The 21,765-nt window shown below is 38.9% G+C and overlaps 1 protein-coding gene across 1 annotated transcript in view; it reads right to left on the reverse strand.

Annotated features, from left to right (window-relative positions):
- DNAH11 (dynein axonemal heavy chain 11) overlaps positions 1-21,765 on the reverse strand; it is a 101,683-nt gene that overhangs the window by 14,404 nt on the left and 65,514 nt on the right. Inside the window, 17 exon segments of the mRNA XM_042044477.1 lie at positions 1,706-1,895; positions 4,193-4,352; positions 4,354-4,403; positions 4,405-4,416; positions 6,996-7,123; positions 8,186-8,334; positions 9,210-9,398; positions 9,947-9,992; positions 9,995-10,064; positions 10,485-10,615; positions 10,618-10,644; positions 10,647-10,653; positions 11,281-11,421; positions 11,917-12,081; positions 13,425-13,547; positions 13,549-13,630; positions 20,785-20,897. Of these exon segments, the coding sequence (XP_041900411.1) occupies positions 1,706-1,895; positions 4,193-4,352; positions 4,354-4,403; positions 4,405-4,416; positions 6,996-7,123; positions 8,186-8,334; positions 9,210-9,398; positions 9,947-9,992; positions 9,995-10,064; positions 10,485-10,615; positions 10,618-10,644; positions 10,647-10,653; positions 11,281-11,421; positions 11,917-12,081; positions 13,425-13,547; positions 13,549-13,630; positions 20,785-20,897 (1,783 nt within the window).

The raw sequence follows: 21,765 nt of genomic DNA on the forward strand, positions 1-21,765 counted from the left end.
TACAACCTCCAATGACAACTCCATGAGCACGTGTGTGGGGACCAGAAGGTGGAGGGCAAGAGTGGGACAGTGAGGCAGGATCAGGCATCCTGTACTTCCCATGAAGAGACATTAACTATCGCAGGTTGGTGTGCTAGTTTGTCTGAAGAGCAGGAAAAACTGAGATACAAGATTAAATATTCATGGAAAAACACTATAAACCAGTGGAAGTTATAGCGGAGTTATACAATTTCCACTAGCCGATGGGCTCACTCAAGTTGCCCAGTTTATGCTTTCTGCTTTCTGGTCAATGCCTAATTGTCTTCAGGAAGCTGTTCCCAAAGGACAATAAATTGGAAGACTACACACATATATATACATATATGTATATGCACAAGGTCATAGACATGCATATATACATACAAAGTCACATTTAAAAAAAAAACCTATTGTCTTATTTCTCTCTCCAATATCTACATTAAAAAAATCCCTATGAAGCCACAGGATAATGAATCACTAAGCAGTACAATGAGAAAGGCCAATAAGCAATATTACCAAGAGGAGAGAAGTAATAATTCTTGCTCTTACAGACCTTTCTAGTATTCCCTGCCATCAGAATCCTCCCTCTCATTAATTAGCAAAATGAATTATCCAGCTTATGAATTGTAGTTTGAAAAGAACAGCTTAAAGCAGCAAGATTTATTAGCAAAGAAAACTAACGGTTGGAATAAGCTGATTTTATAGACTTGTTTTCTAAATAGGAAAAATTATTAAATCATCATAATAAAATTAAGCAATTATTTCACTATGACACCAAGTACCACAAAAAGGAAAAACAGCTTGATGTCCTACTAACTAAATAAAGGTTAGTAGGGGTATGAAGAAAATAGAAAATTAATTTCTAAGAGTAGATACAGGCTGGGAGATATGGAAGAAACTATATCATCAAGGGGTGACACTTCTGTCTCTTTTTTTTCTTTATAGATATCTCTGAAATTTATTTAAACTACTAAAATGGGAGGATCTATTCAATAATATCCTATATCATTCAGTAACAAATAATTACTGCCTTTTATTTAGGCATTTCACATTTTCACATACAGAACTCACACAAATGACTTCAACTCAGTATTTAAACTATACAAGTATGAAATATGCTGTAGCTCAGAAAAAAAATCACTCATGTATCCTTAACTTTGACTCAAGGGGAACATTACTGAGAAAGTCACAACAAGGTGGCATCCTTAATACATAATAATGACACATTCAGGAAATGCACCATTATTTATACATGTGACGTGCTGTAAATTGCTTCCATCATCAGAACTAATTGTAGTGATTATTAATGCAGTGTTATGAACTGTCAGAATTGCTGTTTGTAATTACATTTGTGCAAATGCTTCATTACCTGCCTAATGAATTTGGCATATATGCACATGTAAACCCCTGTTTTTGTTAACATAATGAAGGGCATTTTTTTCCCCCGTAGCTACTGATGTGGAACTGGTTTGACCTATATTACGAAGTTCAAGCATCCACTGCCAGAAAAAAGCCCATAACCCCCACCCCTTTTGATCTGGTTTATTTTCATACTCAGCAACAGCATCATATAACGCCAGCTACTTAAATAACAGCTTCAGGGAAAGAACTGTGTCCCCCCCATTCAGTATAAACATGTGATTGAGTGGAAATGACCTTGGTGTGTGGTTACCTGACCACTTCTTACCTTCTTGTGGGTCTCCAAAGAGTTGCCGAGAACAGTGACACAGACAGAGGTCTCTGGTGCTGATCGGGTACCTTCCCTTCCAGCCCCGAGGGCCAAACTTCAGTCTCCCAGCAACGCAAGTGTGAAAATTGCACAGAGGAAAAAGGATGCTTTTAAATTCCCCTTCTCTGGTACACAGTTCAAGGGTATCCTGTCAAAGAAAAAAGGAGTAACTTATGCACTAGCAACCAGCAGTGCTACCTAGAGGTGTGCCAGCCTCAGCTGCCAAAAGGGAGAACTCACAAGCCTGGAGACGGAAGGAGAGTGAGAAAGAGGTTTCTAAAGGATCAGAGGCTATTGGGCAGTATTTTTTGCAGTAATTCCCAGATGCTAAATTGTTGATAGTGACATTTTATTCCCAAATGTCCCTTAGGAAAGGAGAACTGTTGTGCTACTGAAACCAACAAAAACTGAGACTATACCTAGAACACCATAAATATTACTTAGATAACCACTACAGTTTCTTAGCTAAATCATCCACAGATTTTATCTCAAGTAAAATTTACTAGTTTAGCTTTATTTAAAAGCTTTCAAACTCATTGGAATTTTTCACCATTTCCCAAAGAGTCATGGTTGAAATTGAAGTTTAATATTTTTCTTTTTGCCTTCATTATTTATAGTGTTAGTAGAGAATCTCAGCAAAATGAGATTCAGCACAGGGCTTCAGCTGGTTTTTAAATTATTTGGCATTTGACTGTAAAACCTGCAGAAATTAATCCTTATTTCTCTGATATTTTTCTATATTTTATCCTTAAGAAGTAATGAACATAACAAAATTATTTTGATACCCTTGAAAACAATGATGTGTGGGAGGAATATCAGAGGGATAAAGTCTTGTCTTTCAAAAGGAAATAGATCATCCTGAACTGAACAACATGCAGCAGAATCTGGGCAAAGGTGAAGGATTTTATGTCTGACCAAAAAGCTTCCTTAAATTAGAATGTTGAGTTTAACCATGAAAAATACAACACAAGTTTCTACCCTGAATAAAACCACAAACCCATGAAATATATTCCATCTGGATTAGGCATAGTTTGATTTTTTGTTGTCATTGAACAAAAAGAAATTAAATATCTCAACCAGAAATGTATTAAAGATGGTGGCTGCACAGGAATTTGTGGTAAGCCACAAATACCCACGGCTCAGAATAGTGGGTGAGAAAATAGAGCTCTCTAAGTACAAAGCTTAGAAGTTGGTTAATTCAAATTTATACAGATATATATTCTTTCACTAAACACAGACTGAAGCAGGACAACAATGTACATGAACGACCTTTATTAAAAACTTTTTCTAACTTTTACAGCTTTCCATTAAAAGTATTATTATAATAAGTTATAAAAAATAGATAAAAGAACAAAATGCTGTATTAATAGTCAGCTGCTCAGCTACAAAACCACAGCTATTCTTCCTTTCTCACAAATATCTTTCCAAATCAACCCATGCCATCAAAATCAATCCAGTTGTAGCTTGGACACAGCTTTTTTTATTTCCTATTTTTTTCCCCTGGCATTGGTTAGCATTCCTTTTTAAAGGAACTCTTACCCTTTTCACATCCCAGCTCTGCCATCATGTGTGCTGTGCTCAAGTAACAGAGCTGATTCACTGATGTGAATCCCTTGCTGGAAGGTGAAAGTGTGCAGTTCGGCTGCCTTCACCACGGTCTGCTTTGCTCATATGAACAAGCGACTGCTCCAGCACTTCCACAGCTGCAGGGAAGCTGACTCACACCGGGCTTGAAGATCTTTCTACAAGTTCCTGGGGTAGCAGACAGGGATGATCAGGGATCTGGAGGGAAGGAAGCTATGCACAACCTGTGATGTGCCTATTCTCCACATTCTCATGTCTTCTTTCTCCTCCTTTTCTTTCCACCCACCCAGCAGAACCTCACACAGGGAAAGAGCAAAAGACAAAACAACAAACGGCACATAACCCTTACTCTTTAATTCCTTTCTTTAAGCCTGACTGCAGGAATCCATATACAGGGTACTCAGCCATTGCCTGAACACCCAGATATGTAAATCCACCCTGTGGGAGAATGGTCATGACCATGCATTTGGTCAACCCAAATTTAGAGCAGAGCAAAATATGCAAGTGCCATTAAATGAAAGAGCTCTGACTTTAGAGCATATACATCTTTTTTTCATAAGTGCTAAAACTGGTAATAAATGCTCTTTCTGTCTTTGTAAGCATACCTGTGCTTGTCTATACTGAATAGTATAAATGTTTGTGTTATTGTCATGCCTTTCCTCATGCCCAGCACTGATGGGAGACACAGAGGTAGTGCAGGGCACAGAGGGCTGGCACCCTGCAGCTCTCAGGATAGTTTGGAATCGCAATGGTCCCAAAGCCCTGGTCTCCCAGAGAATGGTCATTAATGCTACCACTTCTGTCCACAGGGGAAGAAGTAATTAAACCAAACAAAAGGGAAAAAAACCCCCTTCCTTTTACCTGGTCAAAACCATAGAGAGCAGTGTGGAAACTAGCCAGCATCCCTGTAGGAGGTTCATCAGTAATTTTAATTGAATTTTCTGGTATTCCTTGGAGAATGATGTGCTCTTCTGGGGTTGGAGCTGGCTCAGCACTGATAAAGACACAGAAATCAGAATGACATACTGTATTGCCCAAGGAGTTTGTCCAAGGTTCTGAACCACTTGGCTACTTAGATGAATATTCTGTTGAAAAACAGCCAATGTGGTTATTGTACAAAACCAAATAAATTTGTTATCCTTAAGACATTGTCATTGTGACTTTTTAATGGGAAACAGTTAAGTTATTGTCATTTCTTGGTATGTACTGAGGTTTCACTGTTAGCTTCTAAAATTTAAGGCCTTGATTCTCAAGCTAATGAAAATATTATAAAATCAGGGTTAAGTGATCTGTGGTTGTGGGTGTTATCACATACAAAGACAAGCATTGCTCAGAAGACACCTGGACTCTACTTAAGTGCCCTGTAGAACTGGGAACCTAGGACAAAACATGTCCAAGACATACCAGGAGCAAGACAGAAGTGCTAGACAGAAAAATGGTCCCAGCTATCCTGCTGCTTAGGAAGTATATCAGACTACTTCAGAGTGCAACTGTCTTTAAAGTTCTAGATACACGAGCACAGTGGAAAGACACTGATAGATCAGAGAAGAGAGTTATAATGGAAAATGTCTGCCTCCAAAGCACCTACTGGTGAAAAACAGTAATATTGAGAAAAGTTTAAAATGTAGCTGAGCTAAAGATGTTTTAACCACACCATTATCCAACACTCCACCTTTCTTTGTTACTGTCCTAACATTTCAACTCAAATTGAAACTCATCTGCGAGCTTTTCTTTGGCCCTTCACTGACGTGCGAGAACCTGCTGATTGCACTGGCAATCTCAATGCAGCGCAGGAGGAATTACAGCCAAAGAATACAACACGCCACGCCCTGGCTGCTGCATCACTTTATTATGAGGTCTGCTGGGGGGATATTCCCAAATTGTCCCCTGCCAGGTGGAAAAAGGAATAGGGGAATGGAAAAAGAGGGAGACTTTCATATCATGTTACGTGATTGCAGCCTGGACGCACCTGAATTTTCATATAGGCAGCATCCACCCAATGCAAAGTGGAAGTGATTCAAGCCTAAATATAATAACAGCAAAAACATTCAATATATCAGATGTCTGAATTTGAGGTATTAATTAAAAGTGACAGAAGAGTTAAAACTGATATCAAAAAAATGAAGTCAGTCTTTCTTCTGCCAGTTTCCCAACCACTGTACCAACTGCTTTTGCTAGATCTGAAGCCAAAATAATTTTTAAAGTATTTCCCAGGTCAGTCAGAATGGCAGGTGTAGGTTGGTTTGTTTTTTTCTTTTTAATATCTAATTATATACTCTCTAGCCTCCAATAAAATCAATAGTAAAATACCTCATCTTTTTGCTCCAAAATTTTTTGAAACATAAGCTTACGGGGTTTTTGCGCCCAAACTCAGAAGACTAAAGTGTGAGAAGCACTGAGTGCATCCAAATCCCAATAGTTCTAGCTAGCTTAGTGCCATTTGGGATTTGGTCCAACATCTTCATGAAGTTTCCTTTCAGACTTCCCACAATTCTTCACTATCAAAAAGTTTCACAGCAAAATTGTTGCCTCTCTCCTCTCTCAGAAGCCAGGCATAATGGGCTGGAAAATGGAGCAGGTCTGTAATACCAAAAGCTTCTCAGATGCTCCCCTTCCATCCCTGTGGCTTCAGACACACAACACTGCCTCTATCATCTCCCATTTTTTCATTCTGCCCCCAGAGCAGCTGAGAACCCTGAAATTCCCCTGAAAACCAACTTGACTCTTCCCTTCACAACATTTCTATTCAGGGTTGTTTTCAGACTGGCATGATTAGCTCACTCACATGAAATATGGCTAATCCAGTTTCATTGCTGACAAAGGGGGCAGTTTGTGCATGCTCCCAATGTGCCTAGCACACCGGGACCCCTCACAAATCCCATGGTGGTTTTGTTTCATCCATCAGAAAACACTGACTCTAACCCATCTCTTCATTTATTGCAGGCAACCTGGTTGGCAGACCAAGCAGGCTGCTGAGGTTAAAACCAGGAGACGAGGCAATCACTCCATTCCCATAACTACCTTAATATCAAGGCCTGGAACACGCATTTGTTGTTTGGCTTCAGGGCTGACAGGTTGTCACATATACCCATTGGCTATTTAGCATAAAACACTGGGGAGGGAGCATCTGTTTTCAGCAGCATTTATGGTTGCAGTGCTCCTGTTTGCTCCATTACTGTTCTGGGAAACCACGGCTTGCCAGGGCATCCCACGGATCTCTTTGTCCACTGCAGAGTGGGTTCTTGGTCCGTACAAAGCTGGCCAGAGCTGAGGCTGCTATCTCAGAAAAGCAGCACTCCAGGACTAATTATACAGCTTCCCCAGGGACAGTCAGACCCATTTCATTAAAGTCTCCATTATGGCCTGCTGAATGGAATAGGAGCTCTTAATTAGGCGGGGGAAGTGTGTGTCTGAGGGCAGTCCTACCCACCCACCAGGGGCTTTCTGTTTTATCTCTCCTGTTCCTCCTGGGAGAGTGCACTGTTCAGCAAAACATGACATACACCCTATTAATATGATGTTCATCGTGTTACACCAAAAGCAAACGGAAGAAGATTATTAGTTGTTCAGAACTCTTGCTGTAATCCACTGCATATTTTGTGTTCTGGGAACATCCCTCCAGCTGAGGAGGTATTCCCCATCATAGAGACAGTTTGACACTCACTTGGAAAAGAACCCAATGGCCATGAGGGACAGCTTTCTTCAGTGCCTCCTTTGCAACCATCTCCCACCTTTGTCCTAGAGAGATGTTATGAAATCTTCCAGAGTCTATAGTGAACCCAAGCTTTTTGCCTACAATAGAAATAATTGGGGAAGGGTGAGTGACAGAGGGGGAGGAGATAGGAAAATAAGCAAAGCAGAAAGGGAAAAGAATGATAATGCCCCCATTAATTTCACTATCACTTGTGCAATGCATATTACTTCCTCTGAAGCACTTCACTAAACCCTTACAATTTCAACTAGCAAAATTGCGAGCTCTCGACAGTGGCCTTATTGCTGGTATTAGAAAAAGCCTGCAGAAATCTGTTCCCTTGGTTTTAAGATAATGAACCTTTTGACATTTTGATAGATGCTCGGCATTGTTACTGAGCTTTTGAAACTCTTATGGGGGGTACAGAGCAATTCCCTCATGAAAAAGGGAGCAACATGTGGTAGATATCACATCAGTTTTTTAACTGATTGGTTCAGTGGGTAAATGCACAAGCCTCTCACCTTGTGAGGCCTGAGCTTAAATTGAGCACAGTGAGGTCACAGCTGTATTAACCTGGTATTCTCACTATTGTCTGTGGGGAATAGTAATCCTAAGTATAAAGCCACAGAGCCCTGTACAATTGAATATAGTTTGTATAATGACCATTATTTAGTCACAGGGGGCACAAGATTACATGAGCATGGAGAAAATTGCCCTCTGGCCCTCATCTAGTCAAAAGGTAGAAAGCAGTACAAAGGAAACCTGCATTATGCCAAGCAGAGGAATGCTCTAAAAATTTCTTCATACTGTAGTGCTTATGGCCTTACACTTTTCATCCACCCCATTGCCACGAATATGATGGGGGTGGAAGAAACTTCAGAACTTGAATCTTCTGCGGAAAATAAACTGTGCCCAATTTTCCCACAGCAATGCATATTCCATCCCAGTGACAGATAAATCCAGAAGTTTTTGTTCTGTTCAGTAAAAAAAATACATCTACACATATATGTGTAGAAGCACATACACACAAGCACATAACCATACATCAATTCATCTACATTTCTAGTCCTGCATGCCCCATTTCACTTTCTAGCTCAATTTTTCTTTCTTTAATGGGAGGAAAGTTAAGTGATCCTTGAACCAGAAGCAAATAAGAGGCTTACCTATTGTCTCATGATCTTCAAGTGGGTCTAGTCATGAAGACAGGATGAAAAACACAGGAGTGGCTGGGCTGCCCTCTTCTTAGCATTTTGCTAAATCCATCCTTGTGCTTTTCCTGTACCTTGAGCCAAGATTTTCCTCCACAAAGTTCCTGTATATGAAAAAATAGCTGCTAAACACAAAAGATGTGCCTTGATAAGTACTTCAGGACTGCACCATTCTCAGACTTGAGCATCTTCCACTGATGGTCATTTCATCAGAGAAATCATCGGGAGAGTGAACTGAAGGCAAGAAGGGAAGAAAGCAGTGAAGCAAGAGAGAAGATGATTGTCCTCATTTCCCTGTAGGATGGTGGCCATGTGACAGAAAACAGCAACTTCTCAATGAAAAGGAATAAAGCAGGCAATGCTGTCACATAAAGCTGGGGCAGCTGGGCAAAATAAATACCCAAGACAAAACTTGCATTCTCAGAAGTCATGTAAAAATGGGTAAAATGGTGGTGGTGGGGTGTGGAGCAAGAGGTCTATAAGACCATCACTTGGGATCAAAAGACATAAAGAGTACAACAGGAAAAGAACTGTGCCAGTATTCACAGCTGAATACACACAGAGTCTTTCCTAGTATCATAGAATTTTCAAAAGGGGGACCTGAAAAATTGTCATCCTGTGGGGTTACCTACCAGCTCTAATACCATAATGAGAACTAACACTGAAAAATGAATTTTTAGCTATTAACAGGATAGCTTACTGTATGCCTATTTATCAGTGACTGTTCCCCTCAGGTGCCTATATTCAATCTAAAAGAAATCAAAATCACAGCTCTCCAAATACACTGTGACTCATGTCTTACCACACCACCTCTTCATAAACTTTTCACCAGGACAAAAGGCTGTGAAGGACCACAGTAACTGATCTCAAGTTCTGGTTCACCACCCAGTTTTAGAAGTTACTTGCTTGCTTCTTAAGATCTGAATTTGTCAGACATATGCAAGGCACCACCCTCACACACCCTTGCCCTGAAAAGCACCTTAGAGCATTCGACATTCTGTCCTGATGGACAGTATAACTAGTTTCTGAAAAGAGCTTTTTTTTTTGTCTACTCCCAGGAGAATTCTCCTTTTCTGGATAATTTGAGTCCACTCACTTCTTCCATTTCTTGATGGATCTTTAAATATCTTTATCTACCCCTCTGAATACATCCATCACTGCCATAGCCAGGAAGCAAGCCAAATACAGATGCAGTACCTTTTGCATGATGACTGAAACAGGATGACGCTGATCATTTCTGAGGTATGTAAAAAACCCTAGCGCAACCAAGGGACTCAGGACTTGCTTTAAAATACTAAATTACATATCTATACACACAAGCACAATACCTAAAAATAGTATTATTGGTAAGAGTTTACTTTGGTTGATATTGCCATTGTCTGCTTGCTGTTAAACATCTAGATATGACAAACTGGAAACCCTGTATGGGACATTTATTACTACAGTAGGGAGTGGCATGGAGTTAAAATTCTCTTTTTAGGGGAGTAGACAAATTATGGTGAAACAGAATTTCCTCACAAGATACAGTATGTGATGTCTAAGGAAAAAGGCACTCAAATAGTAAAGAAAACTCTGCTTTGAAAACATCACTAGCTCTACTAAAAAATTATGGTAGAATGCATGACTTTATCTGAAATTGTCTAGTTGAGGCATGTGTGCAGAAATAATAACAAAAAAGATTTAGAACTGAAAAGCAATTTTCCCAAACTACTCTAATGGTAGGTACTCCATGGCTGAGTAGTGAAAAAGTCAACAGGACTCTTTTGTGTTCAACTCTGAACTGAAAAAGGAAATCCAATTCAAGGAGTTCTATCTCTTTACTACTTAGAAGAACCTTGACAGCATACAAAATTGAAAACAGTCATCAGACTTGCTTCAGAGACACCTCTGCCTCCCAGTACCCCTGAGCCCTGACTTTTTCCAGGGCATACAGTTACTAAAATTAAAAGCAACAGCCTGAATGTTGTTTGGATATGTATTATTTACTTCTTACTTTATATAACAAATCAATTTCAACCCTAATTATCCAACTGCAAGCATCTAAGTCACGCTGGTTTTCCTCAACCTACTTCATGAAGTCATTGCAGCATTTTAAATGAAAATAATTACATGATAGCATCTTTGGGACTTCTGCAATTATTATTGATACTGAATCAGCAGTCATCCTGTGTGAGAAACTGCACAACCATAGGGTTTGGGCACAGGCATCACCTTACAGAAAAGAAACAGCAAATCCAGCAAATGTCAGCATCACCAATATGAAAAGTTTGGGCCAGGAAAAGGAGATTATCATTTTCAAAAGTCCTTGGGTGGTGAAAAGCCAGGTTGAATACATGACAGCTTCTCTCATGTTAGAGATAAAACACTGAAACCCCCTTATTTTTTAGCCTGTTTGATTGCTTTGTGGAAGATGCATTGAAGGCCTGAAAGTTAGTACAATTATTTTTATTTATTTGAATGTTGCATTTTTTTTTTTTTGCTTTTCTACTCATAAGAGAATCAGTTTCTTACTGTAGGCTCCTATAATGAGCTGACCTAAGCAGTGTGACATGCAAGGGGCTGACAAGAGGCTTTTAAAGGAAACTTTCAGCAAACCAGGGGTGAGGGCTGTGAACAGCAATACTCTTCAGCTTCCTTATTTAACTCAGCATGGAGACTCTCTCACTTAAGCAAGCTCGTAATTTTGCAGTGGGTGATCTCCCTTACAGCACTAGATCATTTGGTAGATTTACGACAGGGAATTGCTCATACAGAATTCCTCCAAACTCTTCCTTCCTGGCCCTGTAGGATGGCTTAACACAAGGAAGGTAAACTTTTGCAAGCAGAGTCAGAAAACACTGTCAGAATGGAGGCAGCCAACAAAGAGCCCCGTGGGGATGTACCATGTTACAGACCAGCAGGAGATCACATCGCGTTCTCTTTCCTCAGACAGGCAGCCCTGCCAATGTAAACATCTGGTACAAGTAATAACTAATGTATCAGGCATCACTGCTGGAGGCCGAATTCTGTTCCTTGCACTTTGGAACCAAGTCAGCAGGAGACATTTTTACCTTCAGTGAAAACTGGTAGATGGGGCTGACACTGCCCGGGCTGATACTTCCAGAGTAAGGAAGGGATGCTCCTCCAGCTGTCAGTCTGTAATGCTCTCTTGTCGTGTTATCATGAACTTCATTTTCTTTGGCTTCAGCTATCTGAATGATGACAGTTGTCTTGTTTATTTTTTAATGTGCCATGATTATCCCATACAATTGCCAAAATATTCCTATCCATGCAGAAAAGAATATGGATAGTCTAGTCTCTAGAAAAGTGACTTTATTTCAGACAGTAGCAAATATTTAAGGAAGTAAGCTTCTTATCTTAGACAAACATTAGGGAATAACTGTCCTCTGAAGGAATATGCCTGTTTACCTGTGAAACTATGGCAATTATATATTAATATATTTGTTGAAATTTTATGCTGATATTTATTAATTTTATGAGTACTAATTCAAACACCTAAAAAAAAATCAAACATGTGACAACTACATATTGTAGATATGAAAATATGAATATGGGGAGGACAGCCCTTTCTGGACAGACAGCAATTTGACTATTCCTATTTGAGCTCATAGAAATGTTACACTTAATTAATAATAGACATTTTACAGGTGACTTTAAGTTGTTAGAAACAGGTCAGTTGTTATTGCCTTGGGTTGTATTTCTGCTGCAGCTGACTTTGCTGGTTTGATTTTCTTTACAAGTTCACTGTAGTTTAGGAGACTGCCCCAGGCAGCTGATAAGCTGAGCAGCCTGTCATCCTCCAGCTGCTAGAGCTCAGCCATGAAACCCTTCTGCTGCTTGGTGAGCACTGACTAGCAGAGGTAACAAAAACACTGTGTTTAAACAACTAGAGCAAGAAATAACGTTTTATAGCATTTGTGAGCTGTATTTTCTGTTTAATTACATCAGTTAATTTAATTTTGAAAGGACAGTTTGCTTTCTGTCCCAGTATATTAGATTTAAGGTTCTGGACACCCAAAGTGAGAAGGCTTACATTGTCATAGACTACAACTTTATCTCTCTCCTAGTGTCCTTCCTCCTGAGACTACACAAAGGGACTGTGATCTTGCCAGGAATGGCAAGTGGTAATCTACGTGGCAGCTGAGAAAACCAGAGAATAACACAAGGCTGGAGAACCTCACTTTGGCAGCAAACAGAGTGGGAAAACATCATCAAAGTCTGCTCTGCTGGACTGACCTTGTGACAGTGCAAGAGCTTGACTAGTCTTATGAGGAGCTCTCAATCAGACTCTGACTCCCACTGAAAACCCTGGGTGATACAGGCCTTGTAAGCATGCAGTCCCAGGTGGAGCCCTGTGCAGATGCAGGGGTAAACGGACAGCTGTTTTCGGATTGCATTCCCAAGTATATGGCTTTCATTCTTCTTGGGGTAATTAAACTCCCTGACACAGTTTGCCCTTGCATGAAGCAGCAGTACCTCAAACAGGTGGAGCAAATATTTGAGGATGAAGTTAGTTAATTCATTAATTTATTAGTTAATTAATTAATTTATTAATCAGTTAATTAATAACTGGAAAGACACACTAGAGAAATAGAAGGTATTCTTGTTATTCATTTCACACCCCTAAGTATTTTCTTTTCACTTTTTAATCTCACAGATTACAGTCTGCCCAAAGTCCTTCCTATACCCACTTATAAAAGCATTTCTCCTCATAGGTAGCTATACATTGGTATGACTGCAGCAGCCACAGAACTGCATCCTTGCAGGGATAAATTATGATTTATTAACCAAATGTCCTAGCTCCTAACAGTGCCATCATATCCTCATTCTGACTGGCATGAAATTTTATTTACACTTATTGGATCAAGATCGCTGAAGCACAAAGCACTGCAGAGGGCTTTAATCCTGCATGGTAAATGAAATGCAATGCACAGAGCAAACCAAGCGGTAGAGAGAAGTGTGGGAATAACATCCCAATGAATTTAATATCTAGCAGAGCTTTAGGTCAAGACAGGCCCTTTGGGAACACAGATTTGAGCAAATCAGTAGAAGTACTTTCTACACTTTGCAGACTCTTAAAAACTTTCTAATATGGGCTACTAACAATTACTGTACAGTAGATTCAAACAGGCATATTAATTCTAGCCTTAAAATCTCAGAGCAGGCAACAGAAAAACCAAAAGATAGTCCTTACCTTACATTTTTGTGAGTCTTGCCTTTCAGCATGAACAGCCTCAGCCAACAGCTGCTCTTCCAGCCTGTCCCTGGTGACAGTGAAATTAATGAGGGTGGTCTGAGCCTGCAGTTCTGGCTTGTAAGTGAGGGTTAGCCAGTTTAGTGTGAAGGATGAGATGAAAATTCCTGTTGAATTCACATTTTTTGTCTTCAATCTCGGTACATCTGGGAAGGAATAAAATGCACAAGAATGGGGACCCACTAAATTAAAACCTCATAAGTATCTCAGATTGCAAACAGTGGTTACTATATGATCTTAGCAGCATAGCAAATGCATATAACCCAAACTTTAGGTGCCTGCAACTTAAGAAACAAAAAGAGGATGATTGAACACACCAAAACTATATGAAGAACACACAGAGTATTTCTTAATTCAGGTAGTTTCATTTGCATATACAGCAGACACAGGGAGATTACTCATTGCTGTCCTAAAGAGTCTGGCTTAGGGATAAATGTCTATCATCATTACTTACCAGAAACCTAGCAAAGTTTTCAAACAAATACCAATGAGATAGTTGTTAGTTTTTCCTATAATTTCCTTAAATATATAGCCTAAAAAATTAAGCAGGGACATGTATTTCTAACAAATGGATGGACTAGAGGAGAGGGAATGGCTGGCAAATGAAACAACAAAAATATTGGTTTTTTTCAGGTAATTCACTAAATGTTTCATTCCAAATTAATTATCTGTTGGATGAAAGAATGAGTTATACTAGGTTCATATTTTGTTCACGGAAATCCCTTACTGAAGAACTGTCATCTCCTGATCCCTTATCTTCAGTGAGGGGTGAAGCCTGTCCTTTACAGCAACACTGCTACTGCCGAAGTACCATTTTGGAGCCCAGCAGTGAGGCAACGTGAAGTTCACCTTCCTACTTCTGTGGCACAGCACCAAAAAAATTTGAAAGATTGCTTGTAGACTACATGTAGCGTGTGCCATGTGTTTGGTCCAGTGTGATCCAGTGACACAACTTTTTGTTATTGACTTGCACGGTGAATAGTGTGTCAATTTGCACGATTCACTTGCCACACATGAGCACAAACCCAGTATTTTCTGTACAGCAATGCTTTTGAATGTTCTCTGCCAAGAAAGGAGATTCAAATATTAGTAATAAAACTCTGTTAAAAAAAGGGTCAAAAGAACATTTATGACATGGAACACAGGTAGACACAAACTCCTTTCATAAAATTCAAATGGGCATTTGTTAACTCAATTTTCAGTGATTGCATTACCATAGATACTAAACACTTAAAATGCAATTTATGAAAGTCACATCAGAACATGAATAAAACAAGTACTTTCTGTAGAAATTTTAACATTGCTTTTTGCTAGGCTATCCCAGGTCATTGCCAGAGCCAGGGACATAGGTTTCAGCTCTTAAGACCCGTGCCTGCTTCTGACATGCCCTCAGCCAGAAGACATGGTCTAAATGAAATGGTGTGCTGAGACCCTTCTGCATTTCACCAGGGACAAGGAAGAAAACAGAGTTGCTTATTATATACTTTAAGCGAATTCCTTAAGGAAACCTACTATGTCTAGTGCTGGGAAACCCATGATTCTACAAAACTCAACATCAGACATGTCTATCGTATAATACTGCCATGCAAACTATGGGAGATGGGTTTTCCCGGCTTATGCTTGTATAATACTGCAATAATTTAGCTGTATGGTCATATCCTTTAGATTACACAACCTCTCTCAGGTGGATGTGAATTCACTGTCCAGTTCTGCAATGTGGTCCCTCCACAGCCTTCAAAACTGGCTGCAGCTGGAAGGAACAAAACTGTAGAGCTTGACATGGAGAAAGCAATCTTGCTTTGCTTTCAAGACACACACACACACAGAGACAAAACAAGAGATCTGACAAAAGACAAGTTCTTCAGTTTGCTTTGTCAGAAGAAAAAGCTTTGCTAAGGGAGTCACACTATGTTTCAGAACATCTATGAGGCAATATAACAAGCTTTAGAGTTCTGGATTAAATTATTTCCTTTAGGAGTTCTCAATTCACAGAAGCAATAAATAACCAATTTCTGTGATTATCACCTATGAAAGGCAAAACCTACATAATGACTTGGTAGGTTTTATTACTGCAGCTGTTGTAGGTTTTCTGTTAATTACAGATTTGGGAAAAAGAAATGTTTTGTTATTGCTCTCGCATGGTTCAAGAGTATAAGCAACAACGATAAACAGAGAGGTGGGGAACCCAGAAGGATGACTTCATTTTTTTTCAGTAAAAGATATCTGTTTAGAGGTTAATTCTGGATTATGAAGAAATGCAGCAAAATAGGCATGAATAGTGGAAGTCCATGATAGAAGGAACATAAAAAAATAGTCACCAAATAAATTTCTAAGGACAAGTTCTACTTTTAGCAATGTTTTCTTCATGATATCCTATTCCATCAGCTGAGGCAGATAGAATGGATGGAACTAATGCAGCACTCTACCCAGGAACGGACAGAGCATCTTTCATGTGAGTCCCAACTCCCTGGTATTTAAGAACAAAGTAAATTAAAGAGAGATTGTTCCCCACTAGGTTTTTTTTTGTGTTGAAATTCTCATAGATTTTGAAATAAAGTAGATTAAGGGATTCAAAAAGGATTTACAAAGCTTTAAAAACCCTGTATATGCCTTGAGTATAAATTATTTTTTGCAAAAGCAAATATAAAACCAAATAAATTCCAGATGATAACATGAGCACTCAGCTGTGAGAAGACTAGGGCCAGTGTAACATCTTGTCTGATCTGTCAAACCTGATTGATTGACACAAAGACCTGCTATTCCCTAGTGTATGTTCTGCCTAAGGTAACAATGCCTAGGTCTTTCAAGGACAGGAACTCATGAAGGTGAGAAATTTTGAATATAGGAACATGACTTCATATAATGAAATGGCTCGAGAGTTTATGCAAAATCTTTTCTTAGCAGACAATTTCATGCAACACAAAATTAAAGCATACCTTTCAGGGCAGACGTTCTCCAAAACACACCATAACTCTAAATGGCAGAATGGCAGGATAGCTTCCTGTAGAGAGATGTTTTGGATCAGCTCAGCAAGAATGAAAAAAGTGATAAATTTTTGGACAGGAAAGGAAAGGGAAATAATATTTTTCAGTGGGAAGAAAGAGGGATAAACACATTTTCCAGAGGAGCCTTCATTCAGTTCCTGCTGCTTAAAATTAAAAGCTTCTGGAACCAACTTGCAAACCCCAACAAGTAATGTAGAGAACGAAGTTGAATAAATCAGGTGAAAAAAAGCACAGAGTGGAGCTGTTACTAGGCAATCTCAGTAGGCAAACTGTGCAAGTTGGTCAAACTAGTTCAGTGGGAAAAGCACTGCCTTGAAGCTGCACAGCTGGCGAGACGTTCAAGGCAAGGAAAGCTTCTCCCTGTGGAGAAATGGAGCAAATTTTCTTGCTGTTCCGTGAATAATAGTCATGCCTCATAAGAATGGAAACTTGTTCATACAAGCTACATTTGCACATAAATCAGATTTCAAGACATCTTAAAAAATCTTTTAATAATCTGATCTTGCAGCTGAAGAGACATGACTACCTCTTTGTGCAAAGGAGTTCAGCAAGTGTAGCAGTTCATGCAAATGCAAATAGAAGCCTTATGAACAGGGAATTTATTCCTCTGTCTTCTCTCCTGTGAGCCAAAATTACACTGATCTGTGATAGTTAATGCTCATAGCCAGTGACTTCCAAAAGAGTGGTGCTGGGGAAACAGGATAGGACACACAGAGGTAAAATTCAAATATTAAGGGCCATCCATACCAAACCGATGGCATTGTTCCTCTTATCGCAGGTGAGGGCCAAAACCCAACACCATGTAGAAATAATACCTGTTTACTATTATGGCTTGATTTATCTGCTCCAAAAAAGCTATTTGCATCTTGAATAATTTTTGCATATGTTGCTAATACGTTGCACCCAAATTTTACTTACGTTTTTTCTTATGGCTTCCATGTTTACATAAAGCTATGTACTACAACTGAGATCTTCCTAAAATTCCTTGATTATTTTTCCTTCTCTTCTGCTTCTCAAAGCAAATATCATGAAATATTTTAACAAAAATCGTAGCATTTTAAAGACATTTTGAACAGAAGGCCACAGTCTAAAGTGCACTAGAAAAAACTGAGCAGTTTTGCAGCTCCGAAATTATATAAAAATATATACTTATTTGAACACCTAAAATTTTTTAGGCTTCTAGATATATACTAAGGCACTTAAGCATGTAGTCTGCTTTTCAGAGATAACAAATAGCTTTAGTTCACCCTGTGGTCACCTGGTTTTGAGGAAAATATAAATTTATCCATTTGAAGTTCTCCAAGGCTGAGAATTTCTTTCTCAGCCTTCATTCGGAAACAATGCCAGGAGCTGGTGTTACAGAATATCCAGGAGTGCAACATAAGAACCATCTTGCAAAGAAGGAAGGGGAGAGGTACTTTCATGAAGTGCTTCACAGATCAGCAAGTTCTCTAATAAACAGGCTAGTAAATTTGCTTTGGAAGGAGTACAAGTTGATAAATCTCCCTTGCTATGCTTTCTGTCGATTGATATGATAAGATATATTTTACCTAAAATTAGGATTGTCTGAAGCTCAGTGGATTTAATTATTTGTAATTATCCAGTTGTTGTCAGTATGTGGCCATTTTATGACAGTGGTATCTACTGTGTGGGTCAGGTTCAACTGTACGTCTTTTCAAACACAGAATTAATGTACTATTGATGAAACCATTACTAGAACCAAATTAAAGTCTGGGCTGATGTATTGGTCCATGGGGTGCTGTCAGACATGAAAGGAGTAATTAGTATTCATTACTTCATACTCTGCAACATTCCAATTATTAATGAACTTCAACTGCTGGACTGCACCATATCTATCACAAATACCTTTCTAGTCTTTCTTTATTAGGAAAAAAAATTCAAAGTACCTGACAGAACTACTAAAATAAACAAATGACAGGAATGAATCAGGAATGAGGCAAACTGCTTATTTGGTAATAAATGGGGCATATATTGTGTGTGTGTATATATATTGTGGTGTGTAAATATGTACATGTGTATATATATATATATTTATGTATATACACACACACAAGTGCCCCTCAAAGGTGACTTGTGCATCTTCAGCCAGGCACAGAATGCCAGGTCATGTAACGCTGCCTAAAATATTCAGCAGAAGAACCTATTTTTCAATACCTTCATATATTTGCTTTTGTGTCCATGTACACATCTTCATTGTGCTACATGGAAGCCTTTGCTAAGTAAATGCCAAACTAGATTGCTGTGACCCTTGTCCTTTTCAATCCAACTTCTTTCTGTTGTTTCCCATCCCCCTGTCTCATGCCTTAAAGATCTGTTAGCCTGTGAAAATTCTGATCTCTCTTTTAGACTAGTATAATTCTAATTTTCACTAGAGTTTCTTCACTATGGATTCTGAAAAGCAAGCTGCAGGCTCTTACTCTGAAGAACTTCAAATTCAGCTATAGAAAAATGCAACAAAGGGGGATCATTTCAAGGTCTCACAGTGCAGGGCAAGAGTGCATCTTCCAGGAGCTTCAAGTATACAAGGGGATTTGGGCTGGTTTTTACTGCTTAGATTTACTTTGCAGGCACAAATGCCTGAAATATCAGGGGAAAGGGAGAGAGAAAATCTTGGGTAACCTGACCAAAATAAGATAAATTCTTTATTTATAATTTCTTTCATATTTTCACTTTTGACAATGTGGAGCTGTGCAAGCACTCTAATCACTCTTTGACTAACATTTGAGATCCATCCAGAAATGCCTCAGGAGGATGTCTGGCTTTGTATCAGAATAAACATCACATTCTCCAACATGAAAAATCCAGCTTGTTGATGTGTTGCTTGCAAACAAGAATAGAAGAGAGGAACACTTTCACACAAAAATAAGTTAACATTTGAGCAGAATCAATGACATGGCACTTCAGTTCAGCAGATGAAGTATTTAATGAGGTCTAACAAGTTTACTCTCGAGCAACCACAAATCAACATTATTCTTTAGGCTGACATCTGCACTGAGGACTCAACAATTTCATGCGAAGTTTTTGTGAAAAGTTATGGAAGATATTACAGATTGAAATTCTCTTGCACCATGTACAAACTCCTTTATTTTCCCAATTATCATCCTGAAAGTGTATATCTAAAGGTACCCAAATTATACCTTAGAAAATATTTTTAATTATATTTTTTAAATTTGACAATTTTTCAAAATATAAGGGAGAAAGGGAGCATGGGAATGAAAGATGAGATTCACAGACATCAACCCAAAATGTCAAAACATAAGGTTACCTTCCCTTGTACCATCTACCACTCCTGCCACTGCTGTGTCAGAACAGAGGACACCCATTAACTCAGCCTTGTGTTACCCAGTTTGAGTCTCCTACTGGAATGCCCAGCTGCAGATCTCTGGGATGGAGCTCACCCTTTCCTTGGGAGGGAGAGCCCAGAACAGGCCCTGAATTTGAGTATTCGGGGCACTCACATGAAAAACGGGGCATGTGAGTTTTGGTGCCAGCAGAGCAGGTTTCTGGGTAGAACTGAGCAGGCATTAGCACCACTGGGACATGTGCCTTGAGGAATTCGTGACCAGCATCAGCTGGACTGGTTTGATACATGGGAGGTTGGCAGAAATACCAATGCAAACAGTCCCCATCTCTGGTTTACCCATTTCTGCCCTGTGTTCTACCATATCAGTTTTTCCCCATTTGCCTTACTTTCCAGGTTGTTTGTTTGCTTGGGTTTTTTTTCTTTGGTTGGCTTTTTGTTTATTTGTATTTATTTTTCCTTTTTAAACCACTTCATTATTTCAAGGGGTGGCCCAAAAACCAATTACAGCATAGTGAAGGAACAGTTTTCTTAAGCTGATATTGCAGCTGGAAAACCCTATATTGCTGAATCCAAATCTAGCCTGTCATTTCCAACGCCTTCCCTCTTGCTATAGATGCCTAACACAGAAAGGAAATACTTTCCTTTCTTTTGAGCCGAATTATAATATACGCTCCACCTTGTTTTATTCCTTTTTTGAAGTAAAAAAAGTAAAGAATTCCACTTGAGTTTGAGAAACACACATCTATATAGTATTTTGAGTCCAGTTTGGAAACTGAGAACATAATTTTGCTATCTAATCAGATGCAGATACCAACATTTTAATATCCACTCATCACCAGGTTTTAGCCATTGTATTTTAAAAAGAAATCATCTGTTTCATGAAGAGTTGAAGCACTAAGCAAAATGTGGCAATCAAAGCAATATAGATCCAGTTGTCATGGAAAAATTCTGATTACCCAAGCACGCATACCTTCCCTTTTTAACTGCATGTCTTCCAAGCAGAGAATCAAGCATGGGATCAATAGAGGCACACACGTTTTCAATTAGTACAGTCTCATCAAAAGCTAAAGCTCTTTCAATGGTCTTCGTAACACTTTATATGAAAAATAAAATTCCCTCCTCCCACCCCCCAATATTAGATAAATGCTGGTTATAGAAGGATTTCCTTTATATAATATAAATCTCGAAGTTTTTCTAAAAGCACGTGGTTAAACCATGGAAAACTGTTCACAAAGAATTGCCCAGTGTTTAAGAGTTTGACAGGTTTGAGTTCAACATCTTTCTACCTATGCTCTTGTTATTCCTCATATTAAACAAAAAATGCATTGCTGGGTCTTTTCTTATAAGCAAATATGAGGGTACAGCCCCACATGGCAGACACTGGTATAGCTCAATATAGCTTCACAGAGCAGGGTATTACTGAGTGTGAAAGAAAAATCATGATTATTTTTGAGGGTTGAAAAAAGAATGAAAAACAAACCAGGACAGATGAGGGAAAAGAGCTGATTCAAATGAACAGACAGGCCAGATGATTAAGACCTATTTTAAAAATCAGGCAGTACTATGACCATTTGCTGTGTAATTGTGTGTTATATCTGGAATTTAGTAAAATAAATTCTGAAACCCCTTTGAAATAGACCATTATCTCCCTAACTCTAAGCAAAGATAAGAAAATGCATGAGGAGATCAGTTACATGCTAGTCCTATCAGCTTACATATAATTCAGTAACAACAATCAGAATTAAAAACATGTTTGTTTACCAGGAAATGACCCAATATTGGCTTTTGCATTTAATACTGCACATACATGTGAGGTGCGCAGGCTGTGTTCTGCTGACTAAACTGAAGAGTATAAATAAGGAATTACCATCAGGCTTTGCACCTTAGCTTTTGAAAAAGTGATTTGACCCTCACAAGAAATGCACCTCAACCTCCACTTCATTTCCTGCTC

Source organism: Corvus kubaryi, unplaced genomic scaffold (assembly GCF_017639235.1).
Source record: "Corvus kubaryi isolate FWS band 111438036 unplaced genomic scaffold, C.kubaryi_AGA036_p1.0 37398, whole genome shotgun sequence".
Lineage (NCBI taxonomy): Eukaryota > Metazoa > Chordata > Aves > Passeriformes > Corvidae > Corvus > Corvus kubaryi.